Below are 25,510 nucleotides of genomic sequence, written 5' to 3'. Positions count from 1 at the left end.
CTGCTTGAACACGGAGACGAACAAGGAAGTCTAGCGCTGAGGACGGATGAGTGACAGGATAAAAACAAAAGCGGTTTCCCCCTTAATGTAGACATTTGCTCGTCTGCTGTGAGCTACAACGGCGGGACAAGATGTTTAAAAAACTTAAGCAGAAGATAAACGAAGAACAGTCACCGCAGAGGAATGCGCAGTCACCCCAGCAGGCCCAGGTTGGTTGTTTTGCTAATCTTGCTAACCCTTGTTTACCCTCCTTGGAGTGCCGGCCAAGTCATATATTGTTTCAAAGAAGTTGTATTTTGGTCTTGAAATACTTTTTTCAAGAATTTCGCAACAAGCTACGCACCAAGCACCTCAACCGAAGCCTTGGGTCTCTTCATCATGGAAGTGGTAGCTGTATGCTAAGTTAAATATGTAGTTCTCAGCTGTTCAAACCAGGAAGACACTTTCAACAAAAGCTTAACTGGTATGTTTTGTTGTCATAAGTAGATCAAACAAGAGCGCACAAGAATCGGCTCTTCTCTACAGGCGTGACTTTCTAACTTTCAGCCTTAGCTGCCAGTAGATGTCAGCTGACGATCTAATTTGAAACCAGAGAATTGAAAGAGCGCACGCAAATCCTGATTGCACGACAGCTGCATAGAGTGGACACATGCAATCGGAAGGTCATTCTTATGGCTCCATGAAGTCGTTGGATGTTAAATTTTCAAAACCCCAAATATATTTTATTTTTATCAATTGTCTTTTGTACTTTGAGATTGTTCTATTTGCTAGATCTAACGTTGCTGTGACTGTGCTGCATGAGTTTTGTTTTGTTTGATAAATGCATGATGAATTCAACCAAATCTTTCATCATAAAACCCCCCAACACAATTAGTTTTTATTTGTTTGTATCTATGGCCTTACACCCAGTTGTCAGTAACAGATCAAATGTGTAGACTAACATAAAAGGTGTTAACATTTTCCTGTCAGGATCTGGACTGTAGTCTGGCAACAGGGAGGACTTGCTCTCCAGGGCTGAAAATGCTCTCTTTCAAGGTTAACCTTCTTTATTTATGTAGAAGTTATGAAAGAGCACACGGGAGACTTCTCATATCCTGAGGAGTTGTGTTCTTGACAGTTCGTTCACATATTAACATTCTACAAGACTGTGGTTAGGTAAACCCATTAGCTGCAGTCTTGCATACTTACTTGGATCAGAGATTTAACTCTGCTTAGACACACCTGCTCGAAACATATGCCTCAATCTCATGCATGCACTCTGGTCTTAACAGAGCTAAATTACTCCCGCAACATCAGATAGAATAGGCAAAGATCTTAATATCCCAGTTATGGCTAAGTCAATTGCTATATCCCATTAACATTTAACCTGGTGTAGAATGCATTGGAGTTTTACAAATGTATTCATTTTTAACCAGGTGGGTGTTGGAGATCGGCACAGCAGCCAAAACCCCCCATTTTACCATGATGGTATTCCCTCTCCCAGTGATAGGGAGGTGAGCATGACATTACCTAATGATTACATATGATGTTTTAGATGACCAATGATGTTAAATATCTTTCTGCCTGATGTGAAAACATTAATTATGTCTCTGCTATGTAAGTTCACAATTTTCCACAGGCAATTTTTTTTTTTGTGTGTGTTGAACCTGTGGTTTGTTTTGCTTAATGCCCCCTTAAAATAACCAGTCTCTTTTCCTTTTTTGTGCCAGCAAATAAAAGTCCAGCTGTGCTTTCAGGTTTTAAAAGCTGCTATTAGTAAGCAAGCTATTAGTTTGCACCATCTATCCTCTGATACTCTTTAAGAATAATAATAAACAAACAAATAAATAAATAAATGTTCGTTTATTTTTGTCATAACTCACATTCATTCAAGACAAATGTTATATACACTCATCATTAATCAAAGAATCTTCTTTTTTTAAAGATTTGATTGTTACCATGAAATGGCTCATAAAAGGTAATGTGCGTATTTGTGAATAATGAATTTATTGTACACTTTGTTAAGGTGTATATTTTTTTTCTTTTCCTTTGCTGATTCATAATTTTATGATAGTGATTCCATTGCCTAACTATAGTCTTAGCCTAGGAGGTATCATAATGTTGATCCTTAAGAACATATAGCCAGTCACTTAAAAAGAATCTTTCCAAAAATAGCTTTCAAACGTGTCTCATTTGAATAACATTACACATCATTGTTTCAAAAATCCCACCTATAATAAATCCTCGTGTAGAGGCCATAAGAACATGTCAGTTTTGAGAGCATAGCATATGAATTATTAAGGTTTCCTCCTTGCAGTGTTCTCATTCTCTGCAGAGTTGCTGCATTTTCTCAGCCATCTTTGAAGATAAGATCCTGTCTGTGCAAGACTTCTTTGTTTCATTAGGCAGAGGTATATTCTGATGGCTATTGAGACAGTCAATAGTGTTTGATGTAGTGATGGATGTTAATACTCTGGATTATGACTTTTTAGGTTTTATACTGTTTTAAAAGGAACATAGCAAACTGGAATAGGGACAGTACCACCTTTTGTCATGTTTCTGTAATTACTCTCTCCCTCACCCTTGGAATGCAGAAATGTGCTCTTATAACCTGGGTCCATAAGCCCTTAACTTTGATGCTTCTTATCATGGCATAATCATTACCACCTCACAAATCTTTAACGCTTTGACATCTTTGAAAGTGTATATTCATTACTATAATGAAGGCAGAATCCAAAAGCCACAATTTCACACTTTTACACCGAAATATAACCACGTACAATTTTTATTTCTGTTGTGTGTTTTCGATCAATTGTGGTGGTCCAATTTTCTCTCTCATATTTACAGATTTTTTCAGTCTCAGTATTCCCCCTTAGCTAAGTATTTGAAGTATTAGTATGAAATGCTCTGTTATAGGACAACGTAGTTTCTGTCTTTGTCCTCTAGCTCTCTTGGTCCGAGGAGTCAGTGTATAGTCAGTTTATTGGACAATAGTGTTCGGAATAATTTGGTGACTGTAATATTGTCCAACTTTTATATTGTTTTTCTTTAATTGAGAAATCTTTCTTAATCACTTTTATCAGTAAATGTACTTGTTTTTCAACACTATGGGATAATGTAATTAATAAATAAAGCAGACCTGGCAATTTTGAAATATATCCATGTATAACTTAAGACGTCAGGTTATTAGGGACGGAAAATGATCACATCGCTATCAGAAAACAAAAAAACAAAAAAGAGTGAAAAGAGTCGCAAATTTTTAATTATTGAAATCATATGAATAACATTCCAGTGGGGCTCTGCCAGATTTGTTCGGGTGTCATTCAGAAGCCTTTCACATGTATTTGAATTTAGATGGAATTATTCTTTTATAATACATCTAGCAAACTAATTAATATACTTAAAATTGATCATTCAAATCCACCCCCTACTGCAGAAAGCACAGGGATGAAATAAAATGTTCTATAAAGTGTCATTAAGCAAAATGGAGCCACAGATTTACTTGCTAATTCCATATGGATAATCAATAACAAGTAAAACGTCAAAATATACTTTATCATTTAATATTTTTTAACCATCAAAAATTAACCATTGCTAATTTTAAGACCACACGCTGAGATGTCAAACTGTTACACATAAAATTGATTGTTTTTCCTTTATCACTCTCCTATCTTTCTTGCGATGTAAGGTAGCATCCCCATCCTCTATGCCTTCTACCTTTTCATCTTTACCTCAGTGTCTCTCCGCCAGCTTCCTCCGGATGGTTTGGCAACACACTCCCCTCAGCACTGATTCACTCTCATGTTGTTGTTTTTCTCATTGCTCTCTGTGTTCCTCTCCCTTCCCCACCTTTCGTCCCGTTCCTGCACTGACGGGGTCAGGTGCTGGCCGGGATGATAGCAGAGCCCGCTTTTCTCTCTGAGTATACTATCTTTGCTCTGGACCATTCAAAACGACCCAAAACGGCCCAGGTAGCCAGTGTGGTGAGTTTGCCCTCACTTCCTGCCTCCTCCTCTTCACTTCTCTTCCCCCTCCTGCCCCGTTTCTTCCTCCCGTCTCTGCGCCTTATTGGAAATTAGTAGAGAGCTGTGGCGTCCGTATGGACGGCTTGTTCCCTGCTCTCTGTCTTCTGTTTCCTTTGGATTTAGCAACAAGAAGGCATCTCATGTTTAGGTTAACCCTGCATCCGATGGGTGTTATGGTTCATATCGTGGGATAGAAGCCTGTTTGCTTTTGGCCATATGTGTATTGCCTTTCGTTTTCTTTATTATGATCTATGCAACCGATTAAAATCGTATGCCTTGTCTTTGGGGATCCTCTAGTTTTCAGTTGCTTGCATTTAGAACCACATATCCCGTTATGTTGCCTGATGGCCTTTGTCCCTTTCCCCCTAAAGTCTAGTTTATTTGGAATGGAGAGTTAAAGTTTTGATTTTGTAATCTCAGAACTGTTATTTTAAACCCCCTACATTCTGTTTAACGCTGTGAAGAAATACGCAAATCTACCAGAGCTGCTTTGCAAGGGACCTTGTGCTTTTTACCGTAATTGATTTTAAAAAAAAAAAAGCAACGTTTGCAGATATCTGAAATAAATAGATTTTATTTAATTCAAGTTTATCATTAAAAAATAATTGATATTTGCATATTCTGTAATTTCAAAGTGATTGTGATGCATTTGGATTTTTTGGGGGGTTGTAATTTATGATTATTAACGCATTGTTAGGGTTATGGGTTTTTGTTTGTTTTGTTTTTTGTTTTATTAAGAAAGAAAGTGAATTATAAAAGAACTATTAACTTGCAACAATAAACAATTGGAAATATAAAGCATGATATTTTAATTGTTTTGTTAGTTGTAAAAAATGTTGTCAAATCAAACGGTTTTAAATTCTAAAATATAAACTGTTTATTTATTTGCTAATTTAGATAAGCTGTCTCTTTACTCTTTACTGCTGGTTTTCTCTGTTGTTGTCCGTGATGAGTTATTGCTGTTACAGTCTAGTGAGTGTCAATGGCTGATGCCATAACAGGCATTATCACCACAAGACCCCATCTATTGTGTCTGTCATCATCATGCGTTCAATATGTCACTTTGGCTCTTTATATTTAGTCTATCATTGTTCTAATCCTGCTCTGTCATTTGTTGTGTTAATTTTTGTGGTTATTTTTGATCAAATTTAGACTATGATAATATTTTAGAGTGTAGAATTTTACATTTGTGAGAATTATTTGTGAAGTGTTTGAGCTTGGAGTATGAGGACAGGGCCACTCGTGTTCACTTTTTCTTCAGACCATGCAGGAAAACCCATAGACTCAGGTGATGAAGAAGGACCACGTCGAGACTGGAAGTTTGAGACAGCCTTATAAAATAAATGACAGGAGACTGCATCACTTAATGTGTAATGTAGGCTTTTATAGTGGCAGTTTTCAAAAACTGTAGTAACCTGTTAAAAGAAAGCTCAATGTTTAGCCAACCTGTTCCGAAATACAGCATCCACTATTCAGCCCCTATTCACATTCTGTGTGCTCGACCACCATCACATTAAAACAATCAAAATATCATTTGTTCCTTCTCACCCATTGAAGTGTTGATAAATAAATCGATAAGTAAATATAAGCGTATATCTGGTTGTACAGTTACAGTGTTCATGCTTCAACATCACTGAAAATCTGCTGAATGTTTAATCAGGTGTGGCTCTTAAATTTAATAGGATTTCTCAAACTACATTTCACATCTCAAAATTAGGCTTTTAACACACTATATTCAAATTATCAGAGTCTTAACTGTCAGACTCTGATCATACATCATTTTGTGCAGTGAGGCCCAGAATGTCATTCTAATATGTCAGACTAATAAATTGTCTCACTACATCTGTTTACCCTTTCATTGCAATTCACCCTGCAATGCAGGTCTGTTTACACACACAACTTGTCATAAAATTATCAGTTTTCTCTCAACGCTCGGTGAAAATAAAATATCTTGGATCAGTTTGGTTTAAAACCCTCACCAAACCTTTCCTAAAGTATTAACTCTGTTTAGTACATATTGTGTGTTTAATTATTTATTTTCAGTAAAGATCCATTATGTATCAATGATAACAAATTAAATTGGTTATAAATATCACTGTCCTGCTATAAATGATAAATGTAACTGTTTAAGTAATCCAGAGGAAGAGGTAGCTTGGAGCTGGAGAAGTGAGGAGAAATTTTGCTTACTCCTTAATGCTGCTTCTAACAAAGTGACTAAACCAGCTAAGCTACTAAATGTTCACCTACGGTTATGAATCTGTTGTATTCCTGTAATTCAACCGCACTACCAAGCATCTTACATTCAAATACCAACTCTCCTACTTTGAATTTCATTCTTGTCTATTCTGACCTAATGGCTGTTCAGTAGAGTTTAGTTTTAACCCTTTTTTTTTGATGTACTATAGAGATGCCTTCTTTGTATTTAACCCCTCTGTTTTTTCCAAGTTGCATGAGGGTACCCATTGCCCCTGCATTGCTCCCAGCAATACTAATATTGCTCCCTCCAGAGTAATCAGGGAGTGCCACGCTGGGTATGGATGACTAACTGGCCAACGAGAATGTCACTGATGCTGTTTGCCTTTCAATAATAACCTGTATGTTCTGCAGAGTACCTCTAAAGGGCCATCCAGAGGAAGCGTCAATGGTGATGGAAGTGTTTCTCCTCAGGTATGAGACTCTACTAATTTTTCTCATTTTCAAAGAGATGGGGTATCTATAATTTGAAATGTCATCGCTTGATTGATATTTCAATACTTCCTTGATTATTTTGCATAATTACCATTATTGTAGCTTTTTTCTTAATACATGTAGGATATTGACTTACTGATCATTAAAGGGAAAAACAATCACCTCACTAATGATAGCCTTGAAAACTTAATTAGTATTTTTTCCCGATAAACCAGAGTTATGCACACATCAAAGAAACACTGCGTGCGTGCGAGTGTGTGCGTGTGTGTGTGCGTGTGGGAGTGCGCGTGTGTGTGTGTTTGATCATAAGTAAAACAATTCTATAAAATTTTAATGCAGTTTCTTTCCAACAGAGAGAGGAGCCACAGTCATTTGCCCAAAAATTGCAGTTAAAAGTCCCCTCAATGGAATCCTTAATCCGCAGTGGTGCAAGTCGTGCAGAAAACCTGTTTCGCTCTCCCTCCAAAGAAAATCTGGTTCGAAGCTCATCACATGACTCCCTGACACCTTTGGAAACTGAGGCTGCAAGCGCCCCCATGTACGATCCCCCTTCAGACATTGAGAGTGAGGCTGAGGAGCCAACAGGTAATGCAGAGTCTCTCCCCAAAGAGCAGTTGTTACACCGACTGACCCAAGTTGAGAGAAGCCTCGGGAAGTACAGAGGGAAGTACTCTGAGGTGAGAGGTGTGACAATGATCCTTTAGAAACTTTACTGTGGTATATTCTATACCATTCCTTACCTTTTCTTGTTCACTATACAGCTGGTGACAGCATATCGTACTGTTCAAAGAGATAAAGAAAAAACACAGGTAATTTCATCCTTGTGATTTGCTCAAAAGTTCACAGGTCTTTTGATCAGCTGAGCAACCAAAGGAGTGTCTAAACTGATTATATGCAGATGTCTGCTTTCCCTCCATTAGGCCATCCTCAGTCAAAGTCAAGATAAAGCTCTGCGCCGAATAGGGGAACTGCGTGAGGTATATTATTTAGAAAGTTTCGGGGTGTGTGGCTGGAGTCTTGACGTATTTTCTTTCACATTCAAGACGTTGACTGAATTATGGGAGAATATATTCAATCTTATGTAGGAGCTGCAAATGGACCAGCAAGCCAAGAAACACCTTCAGGATGAGTTTGACGCTGCTCTGGAGGAGAAAGACCAGATGATCACAGTCCTCCAAACACAGGTGAGATTCATGATAGGGACAGTAACATGTATATTGGGTTGAAGTTGAGTGGTGGTGGTGGGAGTGTTATATGTTTCATTCACTCATGCATCCATTAGACAAACAGAACCAAATCTTTACCAAAACATTGCTGAACTAAAACAAATCTTTAATTATGTTGTTTAAAATATAATGATGCATTATGTAATCATCACTAGTTTTAACTCCTTCGTCATAAAATCATTAGTTTATCCAGAGCTGACAGTTCAATGAACAACATACACGTTATGCAGAAGAAAACTGTACGTATGGGTCTATAAATAATATATCTGGTAAAAGACAGTTTTACAGCTGTGATGAATTTTCCAAACACATTTACATTGGGATTTTTATCTTTTTTCTTCATAGTATGTAGTGCAGTTGAATATGTGGAATTAATACAAGTTTTAATTGGAATATAATGCTTCTCAACTTTTTTTAAAACACACTAACAGTGCTAGAAAATAAGACACAGCATATTACAATTTTTGACAGTATAATTTTTTGTAACTTTTGCTGTCTAAAAGGTCGCTTTGTTGAAGAAAAGAGTCAAAGGTGATGGTGGGCTACTTCAAGATAGTCAGGCAGCCATGTCTGAAGAAGGTGAAAACTCACCATATGCCAGTCTTTCTAATGAACCTGAAATCTCTGAAGGTAAGCATAATTTTATGTTCCTTTTTATATTAGCACAGAAGATGCTACAGTATTGTGTTCAGGATCTTGTTTGATAGAATACAGCAGTTTTTGATGTTTTTGTTTTCTTTCATTTATGTACAGAAGAGGGCAACAGTGATCCAAAAAAACTTGTGGGAGTTCTACAAAAGAGAGTAACGAGGCAGGAAAATCTACTGCATAAGTGTAAAGAGGTGATGCGGACACATAAAGAGAGGAGTGCACAGCTGACAAGTGAGAATGAAACTCTCCAAGAGCAGTTGCAAGAGAGATTGCAAGAGCTGGAGAAGATGAAGGTGGTATATGTAGCTTTTCTATTTTTTTTTTAGTTCTGTTTTTTTTTTTTGTTTTTTTTTTTACTTCGATTACTATGTTGGATTAAAATGCTTTCACAGATGGGGATATCTGCAATCTTTTTTATTTTACATATTCTTATTATAAATAATTCTTAATTAGTTTGAAAAGTGCATTATCATCAACTACTTGATAGCAATTTTGCAGACACCTACTTATTAGAAATTGATGTGGTGACAAACTGCAGTTATGGAAGAGGTTTTACTTAAATCAGACTAGACTGCTTGGCAAGGCTCTCAGAAATTGTTTAGTTTGATTAATGGTTTTCTGCACAATAATTGACTTGTTGTCCAAAATAATTAGAATCTTATTATCTTCTAGACATTGCATGTAGCTTTGGTTCCCTGTGTCAGAACCTTCTAATTATGCAGAACAACTCCAGGTTTAGAGCTCATGTCAGGTCATTATGACAGGCTGGAATTGTTTTTTCTCTAGAATCTCATAACATTTTGCTTTTGTGGGATGATTGGATTGTTGAGTTTTTTCCGCCCTAATGTTTTGTAGTGGGATAAAAACAAAGACTCATGTTTGTAAAAGGCTGCAATAATAGTCTGTGTGGATGTTTGCAAATTGAGTGACTCAGCTTTTACGTATTGCAAGTTTTGTGTTGAACCTGTCACATTGTTTGGGAACAGGATCTTTCCCGTGTTGGGAAAAGCAGTTCAACCCCCTGTAAGGAACATAACGGCATCCGGCAACAGCTGGGATGGGTTGTGCTCACCTTCTGCCACAGGCAAATTTCATAATTTTAGAGGCATCCATCATTATAAGACTCAAGATTTTTGGCAATAATCATCACATCATGTTCAACATACTATGCAAGGCAAACTTAATCTGCCAATGTGATTTATCTTGGAATAGTGTGAAACATTTTTGGTTCTTTTGTGTGACTTTGCTATCCTATTTAGTAATCCTAGTTCATAAACTTTGGTTGCCCAGTTATGTCATCAGAGATGTGGCTAGAACATTTCACTCTTACTATACTGGGCAATAATTTGGGTCAACTTGCTGGTTGAGCTAGGCTTGTATTTATGCTTGTTATTTGGCTTTTGGGTGAGGCATCCTGCGTGGTGCAGTGGGCATACATGTTTAACGTCATTTCAATTATTTTTTTCCAATTTCTTATTTATTCTACAGGAACTACACACAACAGAAAAGACTAAGCTGATCACTCAATTGCGTGATGCCAAGAATTTTATTGAACAGCTGGAACAGGACAAGGTTGGTGAACATCATTTTGGAATGGTAATATGTCACGGAGGTCCTTAACATTCATTGTTATAAGGAGACATAGTTTTACTCACTGAGAGATGGGAACTGATGTCTTGAATCTCATTTTGTTTCTTTTAAAAAGTTTGACCCCATCTTTTCAGGGAAGGTGGGGCCTCCTAAGATCTCTATCATATATACTTGTTTTATCATGTGACATATTAAAAATACAAATCAAAACAATATTGTCAGAAATGACTTAATTACTATTAATACTTAATAAAGGTGGTTTGTGTCATTATTTTCTGGCTTACAGGGAATGGTTATTGCTGAGACAAAGCGCCAGATGCATGAGACTCTGGAAATGAAAGAAGACGAGATTGCACAACTAAGATCCAGGCTCCAATTGGCTACTGTCCAGAAAGAAGAGATGCAGGACCAGAAAGAAAAGGCTGAGAAATCAGGTGATTAGGGATCAATTTAATGCCTATTGATTTGGAAAAAAATATTTAACAAATTGCTCATCTGCTGCACTTCTCTTCTAGTATTTGAAGAGCTTGAAAAAGCACTGAGTTCTGCACAGAAGGCAGAAGAGGCCCGGAAGCAATTGCAGGCTCAGATGGAAGAGCAAGTGAAAGACGTTGAAAGAGCCAGTGAAGAAGAAAGGAAGAGTTTGCAGCAAGAACTCACACGTGTCAAACAGGAGGTTGTCACTATCATGAAGGTCAGGAGCTGAACTCTGCAAAATATTAATTGTGCTTTCACACTTTGTTCAATTGATATTTGGCTCTCTGTGATCTTACCTATTCACTTACAAAAAAAGAAGAAACTGGTGACGTTCCAGTTTTTGAATGCATAAATGAATGGTGACATCATTAACAATATCACTCATCATGAAGAAGTGTTGCTTTCACATTTTAATTCCAACAATTAAGAGAACTAGATATATATAATTCAGTTTATGTAGAGGGGAGGATACAGAGAATAGGGTTAGATAGAGAAGGTTGATTCACTGTGGCGACCCCTGAAAGGGAAAGCCGAAAGGAGGAAAAAGAAGAAGAATTATGGAACATATTATTGATGTAATTATTGCATACTTTCTTACCATGAAGCTTCTTTTGTGCCCATCTGTTAGCATATCTGTTTTAATTGATAATTAATAGATGAGTCATGAAAGTGGAATTGAAATAATTAGTAGAGAAAATGTAATAATTAACTAATAAAAATGTCAACGCAATGCAGCTCTTCTTATTTTTTCTTGATTGTTTTTGTTATCTTAAGAAATCATCTGATGAAATGGTGGCCAATATGGAGAAAGTCCACAGTGAAGCATTGGCTGCTAAAGAAACAGAGATAAGTGCCAGAATTCAACAAGCTATTGTAAGTTCTTATGGTTGACTCTCAATACATGTCACAACAAATAAGATGATAAACGGTACTTAATGATATGGTCTGTATTTTCAGGACGAATGCAAGGAAGAGTTTGCCCAGCAAACCAGAGAGAGAGAACAGCAGGCCTCTCTGGCTCTGGAGGATGCAGAGTTACAGAAGACAGCTGTTGAAGCTGAAGCTGAGAGTAAAATAAAAGAGATGCAGCAAGAACTGGAAGCTACAAGAACTGTGAGTTGTTATATCCCTTGTGGAAATACATGTAATTAAGATTGCCGAAATGCAAAATATTAGCTTGGGCTCGACTCAAATGTTTTCACTCACTGAAGCACTGAAGCTGCTTTTGCTTCAAGGCTGACAGCTAAACCAGCAAGTAGGACAAATTTAACAATTTTGAAAAAAAAAAAGAAGTAATTTACCGATGTAATGTAAGGTTAACAAACTCCATGCCTTTTTACGCATAATTTCACATGACAGTTTAGGTACAAACTTTAGATAATTCTGCAAGAATTAAGTGCTTAACAATACTGATGAACACTGTTTTTTTTAGTTATGCTTATCATCAGCCTTTTTTGAAATTTTGTTGATGTCAAAGTTAGCTTTATTATCAGCTTCTTCACATGTACCAGGCATACAGAGGAATCAAGAAGATGTTTTTCACTATCCCACTGTGACACGAAATTTACAAAATAATAATAAAGTGTACAGTAAACGTTAAATTATAAAGTATAAAGTGCATACAATCTGCTGGTACTAAGGTGAAAGGATGTTAGATTAAACAACATCAAAACTGAAATGTATAAATATATGTAATTTGCATGTAGAGAGTAGGGGCGGAGGTTTCTGTACAGTTCAGTGCAAAAACCAGTCTGTAAATAATACCTGATAATAGCAGCATGATGATAACAGGTGAGAAGATGACGCGGATTTGATGCATAAAAAATAAAAGAATTTATAAATATATAAGTATATGTATTGTATATTTAGGGAGAATAGCAGCAGAGGTTTGAGTACAGTTCAGTGCAAAGCAGTCAGTATTTAGTGTATATAATACAGTAGCAGCATGATGGAGTTTACTGTAACCGTGCAAAAATAGCAATAGTGTAAAGTGCAAAATAGCGCACTGTATTGTCAGAATATATTGTGTTAAATGATTGTGATTTTTTTTTTTTTTAATCATATAAAGTGACCCAAACCTCTTGATTTCAGAAAATAATGGAGCTGGAAAGTACTCTTGAGATGTTCTCCCAAGAAAGATCAGAACCGTCTCATGACCTCTCAAACTATTTGGATGAGCTGAAGGATAAACATAAAGAGCAAATATCAGCATTAGAGGAAAAGAACAAGGCACAGCTGGAAAAGCACAAGGACGCCCTAACCCAGCAGCATAACCTTGTTGTTGAAGAGCTTAAAAAAAAACATGGAGTTCAATTGGAGAAACTTCTGAGAGACAGAGAGCAGCACTTTCAAGCACGCGTTGAAGAGATGAACAAGAGTGCTTCAGAAAAACTAAATGCAAAACAAGCCGAACAAGAGGTACTTCTCTCTGAACTTTCTGAGGTCCAAAACAGTAAAAAGCTCCTGGAAGAAAAGTTGGTGGCAGTTGAAGATGCTCATTGTTTAGCTCAAAAGGATCAGGTGACAAAACACAATGCTGAACTTGCAAATGTCCACAAAAAGCATGAGCAGTCACTTGGAGAACTAGGGGCGTCTCTCAAAGAGGAACATAATCAGTTGACCATGGTTTTAAGGGAAAAAGAGAGGGAGCTTGAACAACGCATTGCTAGTGAAAAAACACTGAAAGACTTATCAGATTCCACTCAACAAGAGCTAAATGTCAAGGTTACGGAGTTGGAGGAAAAACAGCAATGTTTATTGCAACTCCAGCTGGAAAATACAAGCCTAAAAGAAGCTAAAGGAAAATTGAATAAGCTCTCAGATGATCTTGTTGAGTCCAAGAAAGACTTAACAAATTTGCAGCTACAGTTGGAATTAACAAAGAATGACTGTCAACAAAAAGAGTCATCAGTTAAAGAATTACAGCATCAATTAGAGCAGACTAAAAAAGAGCTCTCAGAGCAACAGAAGACCTTCACTGCAGAACTCCACTCTAAGCTGGAGGAGCAAACACACTTCCAGAAACAGTTAGATGATGAAAAAGCTTCCCATGAAAAGAAGATGAAAAAAACTGTAAGTGAGATGGAAGCGAAGCAGAAAAACCTGGAAACAAAGATGGAAAAGTTTAAACAGAAGGCCAAAGAAATGCAAGAGAATTTCAAGAAGAAGCTTCAGCAGAATGAGGAATCCGCAAAGAAGGAACTTGCAAAGAAGGAGTTGGAGCTTCAACAGAAAGACCAGCAAGTTCAAGAAAAAATTTTGGAGATGGCTCAAAAAAATTCTCAAGGCCTCAACAATGCAGTATTGGAGCTGCAGGAGAACCACAAAGAAGAACTGGAGAAACTACACGATACCCATAAGCACAAAATTGAGGAGCTAGAGCATCAATGGCAGGAAAAGTTAAAACATCAGGAGGAAGAAATAATGGAAAAACACTCTCAGATTCTACAAGAAAAGGAACAGGAACTGGAAGAAATTACTCTACAACTCAGTAGAAGTATAAATGAAAATGAACAAGTATTGGTAGCAATCAAAGATTTAAAGGAGGAGCTGGCAATTCGAGAAACCACTGTGCAAAAGTTAAAAGAAGAACTTAATGGAGCAGCTGTTGAGCTTGAATCTTTGTCCCAAGATAAAGCATTGCTAAAAGAGCAAATGGAGTCAGTGGAGAGGAACCTCAGTCAGGCTCTGAATGAGCAAAACTCCCTGCAGGACAAACTGAATATAACAGAGGAAGAGAACAGAGAAAAGTTAAAGACTTTGTCAGATCAAATTGAGGAAACAGTGAATGAGCTTAGGACACTGGAAGGGTCCAAGCTTAAGGAAAGAGTGGACTTTGAAAATAAATCCAAGGAAACTGCCAGTCAACTACAAGCCAAGGAAACAGAGTTCCAGCAGCAGTTAATTATCATCACTAACCAAATGGAACATTACTGTAAGGAGTTCCAGTCTAAGGTAGAGTATGGCTCTTCTGAACTCTGTCAACGCCTGCTATGTAGGGTTGCAGAGCTAAACAATAGACTCCTCTGTTGTCAGAAAAAAGTGGGGGATCTTAAGAACATTGTCATTAGGAAAAATGATAGAATTTGCACTTTAGAGAAGAAAATCCACCAGCAGGGAGAGGAGAATAAAAATCTATGCAGTTCTTTAGAAGGGTTGAAAGCTCAGGTAAATGCTCATGTGGAGCACATCAATGCCTTAACAAATGAAAAGGAAGCTCAATGTTTGTGTCTCAATGACTATACTCAGAAAATTGAGGAACTCAGTGAAGCAAACAAAGTCATGTCAGACTGTCAGAATACAAATGAGCTGCAAATCAGTAACTTGGAAAGTATCATCAGTGATGTAAAAAATCAGCTTGAGATTAGCATACAGGAAAAGGAGGAAGCCATAAAGCAGCTAAACCAGCAGTATGAAGAGGACAGACAACATGCTGCTGGTCAAACGGAAGAGATCATTCAGAAATTGAAGCAGGAGAAAACATCTGCTTTAGAAGAGGCTGATGCATTAAGAATCAGTCTCTCAGAGAAACACAGCACTGTTACTACTATACAGATGCGTCTTGAAGACTTGGAGCGACAAGTCTCGGATAAGAATGAAGCTTTGCAGAGGCTGACCATGAATTTTGACAATCAGTCCATCAGCAAGTCAGAGATGGACCAAGCACTTAGTGAGAAAGAGCAGAAGGTCAGCGGCCTTACCAGGGAGCTTGAAAGTTGCAACAGTCGGTTGGTTGAGCTTCAAGAGCAAATGGCCTTAAAGACGCAAGAGTGTGAGCAGCTCATGTCTGACCTCAAACACCAACACAGCATCAGGGAAAACGAGAAGCAAGAGTTGGTCTACAAGCTGCAGCAGAGCCAGATGCTGTCCACACAGAATGGTAATCTGGAACAGGAAATGGCTGTAAAACTAAACCATCTTCAGGAAGAAAACCAAAGGTGTAAAAATGAACTTCAAACACAGCTTGAAGAGTTTGAAAGATTGAAAGATGAGATTATCAAGTCCAAGGATGAGACTCTGAAGGAGACTGAGGAGCGTTTATCTGCAGAGAGTGCTCGCAAAGTTTCTGAGCTGAAGAAGAAAGCTGAGCAGAAAATAGGGCAGATTAAAAAACAACTAACCTCCCAAATTGAGGAGAAAGATCAGATGATCAAAACACTTCAAGATAGCTTGGAAGAGATCAAAAAACATGAAAAATCGAGCAATGAATGCATAGAAACACTAAAGGAGAAAACAAAGTCGCTTGAGGAGACACTAGTAAATCTCAAAGAAGAGCAGCAGAATCAACTTGAACGTATTCTGAATGAGGAGAGGCTGGTAAAAGAACGGGATTTAGAAGAATTGAAAAACAGCTATGAAGAGAAGCTATCTTCTTTTCAGAATGATGCACTACACCAAAAGGAGCTCAAACCCACTGAAGGGATACAAGAAATTGAATCAAAACTGAAAGAAGTAGAGGAGCTAAACGGAAAACTTGTGCAAGAAATAAATCATCTGAGGGAGGAACTTGAAGAAAAAGATGCTCAAAATCGCACCACTGGGATGCTGGTCCAAACAATGATTGAACCTGAAGATGAGAGGATACTAAAGCATGCCAGTGTTCAACAGACCAAGAGCATGGAGGCAGAAACGGAAATCCACTCATCAGAGAAAGACGTGGATGATGATTCTCCAGAGATTCTAAAGACCAAATTGAGTCAGTTGAAGAATGAGAGAGAGAAAATCAACAAAGATTTCATCAGGTTACAGAGAGACATGAGATTACTAAGGAGGGAACATGACAAGGACCTAGATATCATGAAGAAGGAACTCTTGGAAGAGAGTGAGAAAAGGCTCAAGTAAGAATGTTTCTGGAAAAACTTTTCTAAAAAAAATAATTTTTTTTACATTGCTGTTATTTGTGCCATGCTTGCCAACATTTCATTCTTACTTTACCATCCTTCCCTATAGACTGGAGTTGGAAGATGCTGAATTGAAGCACAACTCTGTTATCAAGCAATTAATGAGGGAGTTCAACACCCAAATGGCTTCGAAAGAAAAGGAGATTGAAACAGTAGTGAAGGAAACTATCGGTGAGGCACAGGAAAAAATTTTGCCCATTCATCAAATAGATTTAGCAATTGGAACTTCGATCACTTATTGCACTCAAGCCCCAATGTCCGGCTGTTAACCAGTTGTGCAAAAAAAAAAAACTTCGTCTCAATGTAAAGATGCGAACTGAGGGAATTGACTCAAATTTGATGTTGGAAACTGGAACAGATTGGAAACTGATGAGACTTTTTAAATCAAAGGTTTTGACCATTAGTCAACAAGTGAGAAGCTGCTTTTGATGCAATTTTACACACTAGTTTATACGTTGAAATAGTACAGTGATGCCATTTCATAATCTGAAGGTAAAAGGCACTCTGTCGTCATCATGGTCTGCATACTTTCATCTGTCCATTATTTACGGCAATACTTTTCAGTATGTTGTATGGACCGTAGATAGGGATGGATGCAAACTGTAACTTTGCATTCAACTGTGCAATGGTAATTCTAGTTTACCTTTACACTGGTAGCTAAATGAAAAGATCATTACATTTAGAATCACCATATTTCCTTCTTTTCTCTCTGCTTAAATCATAACCCATTCCATATAGGCTGACACGATTGCGATTATGAATGTAGTGACCCCGCCCATGTGCTTACTTTGCCCTCTCTTCCTCTTTGCAGCAAAGGCCCAGTGTGTGGAGGCAGAACTTATCAGCAGCCACCGAGCGGAACTCAGTCAACTCCAGAAGACTGTTACCCACAAGGAGGAGGATTTGCACCAAACTGTTCAGAAATATGAACAGATTTTACAGGTACTTTGAAAGGATAAAATTCGAATCAAATTCAGATACCTTTTCATCCATCCATCCATCACTTAAAAGCTGTCACCAGAGCAGTTGACAGCTCTCATCTCTGACAGCAGTCAATATCATTTTTATCAGATATCTAATGAGCCCTCAGGTCTTCATGTGATGAGCCTTCATGTATGCCTGTTAATATTTGAGACAAGATTATTGGACCATAGAAAATATCTATCTTATTTATTGGAAATAGATCTGGCATTGTATTAAGGCAGTAAATCAAGGCACTTGCTGTACTCGCTTTTTAGTTCTTCAGCACAAATGGTCTCAGAGTAAATAACTAAAATAATTGCTGGGCCTGTAAAAGTCTGAGTCCAAGACAGAAAACAACTCAACAGCTCAAGGTTTACCAAGACAATGAATAGCAATACATAACTTTTGTTTTGCTAATATAGGATGCACAAAATTGTTTTTAAAAAAAAGACACTCTTATAATTGTTGGGACATGAAATTACCCATTATTATTATTGTTATGGAGGAATTTGCCCATATTGTTCAGCTTATCCATCCATGTTGTTCCGTAGTACATCCTTTTGAATTATTTCTGTACCATTCAGTGACTGTCTCCATCGATAATTAAGCATGGTTGGTTTTTGAAAGAAGGAGACTGGACTGATTTACTCAGGATTAGATGAGAGAAGGACAATAACTGAGGCATTTTTCTCAGAGTCGAGAGGAGGAGATGGGAGACCGAGTGTGGCAGGCTCAGAAAGAACTGGAGGAGTTGCAAGCTAAGAGCCGCAGCACATCCGAGGTACTGCCATTTTTGATCCACTATATTTTCTCCAGGTTGTCACACATCTGGTGATTAATATTGCACATGGGTGACATGTTTCCATTTCCCACACCGCAGATTTCGGTCTGCAAACCTATGCTGTAAAAGTAGTTTATATTGTAGACTAGAGGGTTACATTTAATATCTTGATTCTGTTAAAAGCATAATTCATTGCACATTGTCTGCATCAAATCAAAGTGTGGTTTTTTTAAACATACACATTTCCTCTCCCTTCTGGGGAGGCAGTATTACTATTACACAATGAAAGCTCAATACAGATGATTTTCTTCATACCTTACGATAAAGTTCAGATCCAGCTTAACAGACTTTAACCATTACAAGTTATATTTTTCTTTGTCTCAGTTTTCAATGGAAGGATTCAGGGGCAATTTGCTTACACACTCTGCTCTGATCAGTCTTCCATTCTAGTCGCGTGGCTGTTCTCCAAAGCTGGCCGGAAGCTGTGAAGCTCATTTGAGTCGCATAGGAATGTTCACCTCAGAAAGCTGTGATTCTAAGGCAGCAGCCAGCCTCAATCTCTGTTCTCAATTATTGAACGAGGTGATTCAAGATCTAGGATTTATAATGTAATACTCACATGCTAGAAATTCATACTGGAAAGGAGCCAGGTAGGGCAAAAGTATTCCAGAGAGACATTTTACAGTGTTGAAGTGCCACAAGAGGGTTTTGCTGATTCCTCTACACTTCCGCACATGTCCAGATGCACATGAACACAAAAGAATTATATTCCTCTCAGCTGCATGTTTCCCTGGTGAGGTAATAGCTTTATGGGTGGAATTGTATGCGTTTATGCACATGGGGGTCTTTCTTTACCAAAGGCCTCTAAATCCGTTTGTCATTTAGATGTTGGGTCTTTGTCCACAGAGACAGCAGACCAACACAGTTTAATTTATAAAACCAGGAATCTGTATCAAACAGGATTAGGGGTTCAGGAATATTATTTAAACCCTGTTTTTTGCCATACTAACTCACTGATGACCTCCTTCCCTTGAGCTGATCTGAATTTTATATTGAGTGAAAACATCACTTATCAGCTCGTCAATTAAAAGTACCGGTAATTAGATCCTCGATATCATGAAATTCCTTGAGTTTACATGAAACAAAACGTATAAGCGGGACAGTCCTTTTACTTAAAGTGTGTACATAATAAAAACAACCTTTGAAGTTGGCATGATACTTTATGTTGATGTTTTACATTGAGCATCTAGTCAGAATGTGAGTATATTTATAATTATTGTATAATTCGTGCCCTGTCTTTTGTGTGTAGGTCTGTTGAGCAGAGAGATATACCTTGCTCACACAGATGCTTATTTTCTGTAAGATCCCTTCTGGACAATAATCAATTTAAATGTCAAGAAATATGTTTTTTTTTCATCTTTCATAAAATTATATGAAGGCAAAAGCTTTTTTCATTTTTTTTTTCAATAGAATATTTTTATCGCCAACAAATTTGTTTTGACGAAGCTCAAGGTACATATAAATTATCTGTACTATAATCTGCATCTCGATAATTTTACTGTCCTTACAAAACATGTTTGTATTCTTCTAAAAGAAACATTTTCTTTTTTTGTTACAGATTAGTATACAGCAAGTACAGGTAAGTTTTACCCCATCACATTGACACAGTTTCCAGTTTTCAAATAATTTTAGATCAGATTTTTTCTGTTTGGGGGGGGAAAAAAAAAAAAGGTTGATTTTAACCAGAAAAAGAATGGTATCTCTTACTTCTCCTTCAGTAATGTTCTCACAGCTTCCATCCTGTCATCCTCCTGTACCTTAGGCTCAGCTTGCCGAAAAGACAACTATGCTAAGTGAAGCTCGACTGAAGGAGCAGGGATTTGTGGAGAAAGTGAGTGTCTGGCTCTGCTTCTGCTTTTGACACAGACTAGTTAAGAGCGCATCCAACAATAGCAGTGTGTTCTCAGGCTTCTGTAGCCCCCAGCAAGAGGAGCTACTGCTCTCCCACTATCAGCTTAATTACACAGCACATCTGTTTACATTTGAGTCAACCCCATAATGCTGCGCTTAGGTTCTGTGTAACAATTAGACTAATGGAGGGAATTAACCCATTGAAGTCAAATGGCTTCTCCTATGATTAATCTGTGCATGATTCTTTTTCTCTCCACGGTAGATTCACTCGCTTGAAGACCAGATTAAATGTTTCCACCGAAACACTGTTGTTACTCATCTTGGGAGTACATTCAAAGGTAAGATTAACACCATTAATCACTGAGTTCTGCGTCTCGATTATCATTCAGATAAATACTACGAAAATATATCATACATAGTAAAGTACCATCTTAGAAATTATTACTGCATTACTGTATTATTAAAATAATTGCAGTATGCACACTCAACTAAAGGGTAAGAAAATTCAGATGCTGCATTGGTGATGTGCACTTATGTACATGCGTAGTTACATTTGTATGTTGTAGTAAGCCTGCGTACAGTTTTACTTTATAAATTGCCGTTTATAGAGCAATGCTCATATCCCCTTGTGGATCACAGAAGTAAAAAGTGTGTTATGGCATGTGGGTGTTTGTGGTCTGGTTTAGCTAAGCATTTGAGGACATATTGGCCAACCCAGAGCATGGCTTAAGCCTTACTGGTTAAGATTAGAGCTGTGGTTATAATTGGGGTTTGGTTAGGTTTGTAGGACGGTTTTCGGGTTAGACATATAGGTGTCTCGGTTAAAATAAGGGGTAACCACTGGAGACTGATTTTAAGTCAGTCCCACATATTCAAGTTCATCATAAAATGATGGTGTGTGTGAAAGATGGAGTCAGTTCTCTTCTCCTAGACACTGCTGTTGAAATACAGTGTCTTTTGTCCGCAGGGGGATGGAAGGGCAGTGTAGAGGCCATCTTTGGATTTAATGGCTTTTACAGATTTTTGTCTTTTTTACATGTTCTACACAAAACACAGCAGCGCAGACTTTCTCAACGCTTCTACTTGCAGTTTACGCACTAACAGACATGCCTGGTCTGTCCTCTGTTACCTTTGTCCCAGAGTACTAAATTCGTTATGATATTGAAACTGTTCAAACCACATCCAGTTGGGTTTTCAGGTTGTAGGGTTGTTAATAGATGTTTTCTGGTCTGTAGCTCTGTGATCAGTGAGATGATAGACTCAAATGGAGTAACTTGGGGTCAGGAGGACAAAGGCTATTGGATTTATTGGTCACGTATTGCTTCACGCTGAGATCAAAGACTTCTTTGGACTTTGCTATCAGCTTTTCCTGTCATTCAATTGCAGTCTGGTTGGGCACATGCAAGTTTGTGGTTGTCTAAATGGCAGGCAGGGAAAGAGTTGGTGGTGATAAACTGCTGTAATTGTTCCCTATTAAACAGCTGATGGGTATTTATTTCAGTTGGTGATCAGTGCTCCCAGCATTCACCACATTGCAGCCCTGTTGCCTATCCACAGATTTTGAGGAGGATAAGAGCAATAGCTTTAGGTTGATTTATTAAAATGTTCACGTATACTGCTCACGCAGGGCCATTCTCTACTGTTTATATTAGTGTTTAATTCATACATTCTCATTTGGAAAATTATCATTGTCTCTTGTTGTAGGTTGCTTAAACAAACATGGAATTTTATCATGCCAAAAGTTGAGTTTTCATGTTTCTTGTGGCAAATTCTGATACATAAGTTTTGCAGCATGATGATAGATTATTGGATAATAATACAGTTATGTTAATGACAGGTTTCCTCTTTTTACATTGGGTATGTATTTATCATCTATCCACAGATCCTGGACAGAATAAGACAGATGCTTTCTCTGAGGCTACAGAGATGGAATACCTGAGGAAGGTGCTGTTTGAGTACATGATGGGACATGAAACAAAAGTATGACTTTTTATTTTATTTTATTTTTTCTTTTCTATCCATCCAGCCTTGCATTTCCTATTTTCAGTTATTTCTCAATAAGCATGAGAAAAATATTGACTGCCATTGGTCTGTGAAGGTTCATACACATCTGCGTCACGGTCAATCATTGACACACGTTGTTGTGGCTACTGGACCTATTTTTTGGACTCTGAAGAATTCTTCACCACTGAACCCCCCTCTGTAAGACCATGTAGGAATGAGATGAACTTAGGAGTCAGGGCCACTGCTGTTACTCACAGGATCAAATCAATACATAGTTTTAACAGAGGCAATATTAGATGGAAGAGAAAATTCCTCAGATATCAGAGAAACATCATATGCTGATATAAATTAGCTTAAAGGCTGTCTCTGAGGCTAAACACAGTTAATATATGTTGGATTTTTTTTTAAACAACCTAAAGATGTTCTTGCATTGCCCACCTGAAAATCACCATTTGCTTTGGCATTTGACACAGTATGTGAGGTCACTTGGAGATGCATGCTTCTTTTCTTTATGCAGATAGTAAGGAGCACGGAAGTCATCCTGCTTTTTAGCAAAAGCAATTATTTCTCTCAATAGGTTGTGTAGTTGAGGGTGCCACTGGTGAAATGTTCATGTTTTAAGGTACTTAATCATAAAAAAAATTGAAAGCACATCCTCATGTCTTAGAAACAATGAGATCCTTCTTGCCATGTCTATTCACAAGAGAAGCAAGCAGCAACAAGCAACTCCATTTATAAACAGGCTTTTAAAATGTCCCATTTATGCATAATGAATCCACTTTAGTATTGAATAACTCATTAAATGCTAGTGTCACATTATGTATTTAATTCATTGAGTTTTCATTGTACTTTAGCTTCCTTTGATGTCCTACCTCAGTGATAATATTGAAAGAAACACATTATTACAGCATTACAAAATATTAGATATTATTTTTGCATGATTTACATATCTGATTTCTTTTAAGAGTTTTGGCCAGCAATTGCCGAGCAATGGCAGATGAAAATGGAGAGTCAGCAAGTGTTTCTCAGTCAGTCTGGTAACCTCAATTTATCACACACTGTGGGATAATTTAAAAGTCAACCTGTGTCTTTTGTTTTTGGGTAGGATTAACAATGCAGTAGTTGCTATCCCAATGTAAGCTGGATTTTCCCAACTCATCCATAAACATTTAAACCAGGCATCCTGCTGGCACATATATCTTGCATGACGCAGATTTGCTATTCACATCCTGGCCTTGTTTAGTGAGAGTTGAGCTGTTGGATTTCCTGCACAGTAGCCCTGTTTCTGATTAGCCTGTGTTTATGGCATAATGAACGCACCTTGGCAGTAAGGCCTGTTATTGATTATGCAGACATCTTTTTTTTTTTGTCTCATTGCCATTTATTGTCACTGAACAGGGTTAATTGGATTTGAGTGATTGTGTCAAAGTTACTGGCTTTCCTTCCTGTATCTTGTGTTGTTGTGAGAGAGATGCTTCAACATCTTATAAAGTTACATGTAAAACACAGGCATTCAAAATAAATGTATGATAACAACACTAAATACCTATATTCAAAAATGTATTGAAGTCAAGGGCCTTCTTTTTGACTACATTGTAAAATGTGTTGCGTTAAGTACATGCAGATAAATCTTAGTGTTGTTGATGAACATTTCTTTGATGTTTCACCTTCAATACAAGAGTTCAGTTCCAAACTGAAACCATGATAAGATTTATTAGAGAATGGATAAGTGAAGATTATCAGACATATTGAATTGTGTTTTCTGATCAACAGACGATGGCCAAAGTGATTACCTCCATGCTCAAGTTTCCTCCAGACCAGGCTCAAAAGGTTTTGGACAAAGAAGACTCAAAAACAATCGTAAGCACCCCTATGCTTGTTCCGAGAACTTCCTGTTTGGATAATTTCTCTAAAAAGATGGATAATATTATCAGTGCCATGAAAAGAATATTCTACATTTCTTTATGTTACCGTTGTAATTTACATATATAGAGCATGATTATTTTTTTTTTTTCCATTGCAGAAAAACAATGAGGAAGTAGTTCTGACTTCATTTAAATTGATGATATTTTCGTTCCTTTACAGCCTTGGTTACGATGAGTGTCTGAATGGTTCCAGTATTTTGAGATGGGATAACTGCTGCTGCTTCTGCTGGTGAAGGGGAGACTGCCATGGAACTAATCACATCCCTCCCACTGTATTTCCTGTCATAATATGTCTATTTGTTTGTTTGGGTGTATATGTGTGTATTGGGATTCAAATGTGCATGGTTTTGTGTGTGTGTGTGAGTATGCGAGTGTGTGTGCTTGCGCGCGCACGCGCATTTGTGTGTGTGAGGGGTCCAGTATGCGTGAGCAAAAAGAAAGTATGAGGGAAATTAGAGACTGCGTCTGAAACACAGAGCTTCCTTTAAACCCAGTTTTTGTTTCAAATCAAGTTTTTTTAAATTCATATTTTAGGTTAAGTTAATTAGTTTCCCTATGTTTTGAATGTGTTTTTGTTTTTCGGTGTGTGCAATAAATCGTGTAATCATCATATACTGATGTTGACGGTCAGTTGATTTATAGGTGTCTGTGCTTGTGCTGTTTGAATCATTTCCTCTGTAAAATTGTGTATGCCCTTTAACTGTATGGTCAGGCCACATTGAGTTACTGGACCTTGTTTTTATATGCTTTATATTTTACCACTGACATAGAAACTCCAACACAAACTGTAAATCATATAACTAAAATGAACCATAAAGCACTATATGACTTGCTATACCTTTTCAGAATAACTAATTAAACCTTGTTCGCAGAACATCCTTTTTTTTTTTCTTTCTTGTCAGACTTAAAGTTGATGTCAAATCTTGCTTCTTATCTCATTGAGATTGTTTAAACTGTCTCACAGAGGTTACAGTACGATAAAGGTTTTAACGTGACATGTGAAATGCAGACATCAAAACAAAGTTGGATTAGTCTAAGGGCTATCTATTGATTCACTTGTGCAGGGTTAAGATATCCTCTGTGTGAGCACGGATTAAAAAATCATGTAGCAGATTTTATACAAAAAGAAGACAACCACCTATGTTTGCAGGCCTGATTTCTGGTGTTTGCAGTGGAGGTACTGCAGAGTACCAGAATGAATATTAAGATGATCTCGATGTTTGCATCGGAGTCAATTTCTACTGAAACAGTTGGGATTCCTATAAGCATTCACAAAATATAATAAGTGGGGGGATTTTTTTTTAGTGGACAATGTCTTAAAGTTTGTGTCTTCCCATGAAAAAAGTTGAGTTTTTTTTGGTACAACTAGAACTTGATAAATTTGTTTAAA

General features: G+C 37.5%; 1 protein-coding gene across 2 annotated transcripts; it reads left to right on the top strand.

Annotated features, from left to right (window-relative positions):
• Nucleotides 1-24,994, top strand: golga4 (golgin A4). 2 transcript variants are annotated; one of them, XM_086167686.1, is made up of 25 exons: nt 1-209; nt 1,416-1,493; nt 3,861-3,962; nt 6,612-6,671; nt 7,046-7,369; nt 7,454-7,501; nt 7,613-7,669; nt 7,778-7,876; nt 8,422-8,548; nt 8,672-8,862; nt 10,058-10,141; nt 10,446-10,593; nt 10,675-10,853; nt 11,411-11,509; nt 11,594-11,749; nt 12,728-16,473; nt 16,586-16,707; nt 17,348-17,478; nt 18,194-18,280; nt 19,899-19,919; nt 20,103-20,171; nt 20,454-20,529; nt 22,074-22,171; nt 23,969-24,055; nt 24,281-24,994. In XM_086167686.1, exons 1-25 carry the CDS (start codon nt 132-134, stop codon nt 24,293-24,295), a joined length of 6,282 nt encoding a protein of 2,093 aa, XP_086023812.1. In that variant the 5' UTR covers nt 1-131; the 3' UTR covers nt 24,296-24,994. The 2 variants fall into 2 exon arrangements, with proteins under 2 accessions (XP_086023812.1, XP_086023813.1); XM_086167687.1 differs by lacking the exon at nt 3,861-3,962.
• The last annotated feature ends 516 nt before the right edge of the window (nt 24,995-25,510 follow it).

Source organism: Fistularia commersonii, chromosome 2, assembly GCF_037954325.1.
Source record: "Fistularia commersonii isolate RoL2024-O1a breed Wild chromosome 2, RoL_Fcom_v1.0, whole genome shotgun sequence".
Lineage (NCBI taxonomy): Eukaryota > Metazoa > Chordata > Actinopteri > Syngnathiformes > Fistulariidae > Fistularia > Fistularia commersonii.
The sequence above is the reverse complement of the archived record's forward strand: the minus strand, read 5'-3'. Positions and strand labels throughout refer to the sequence as shown.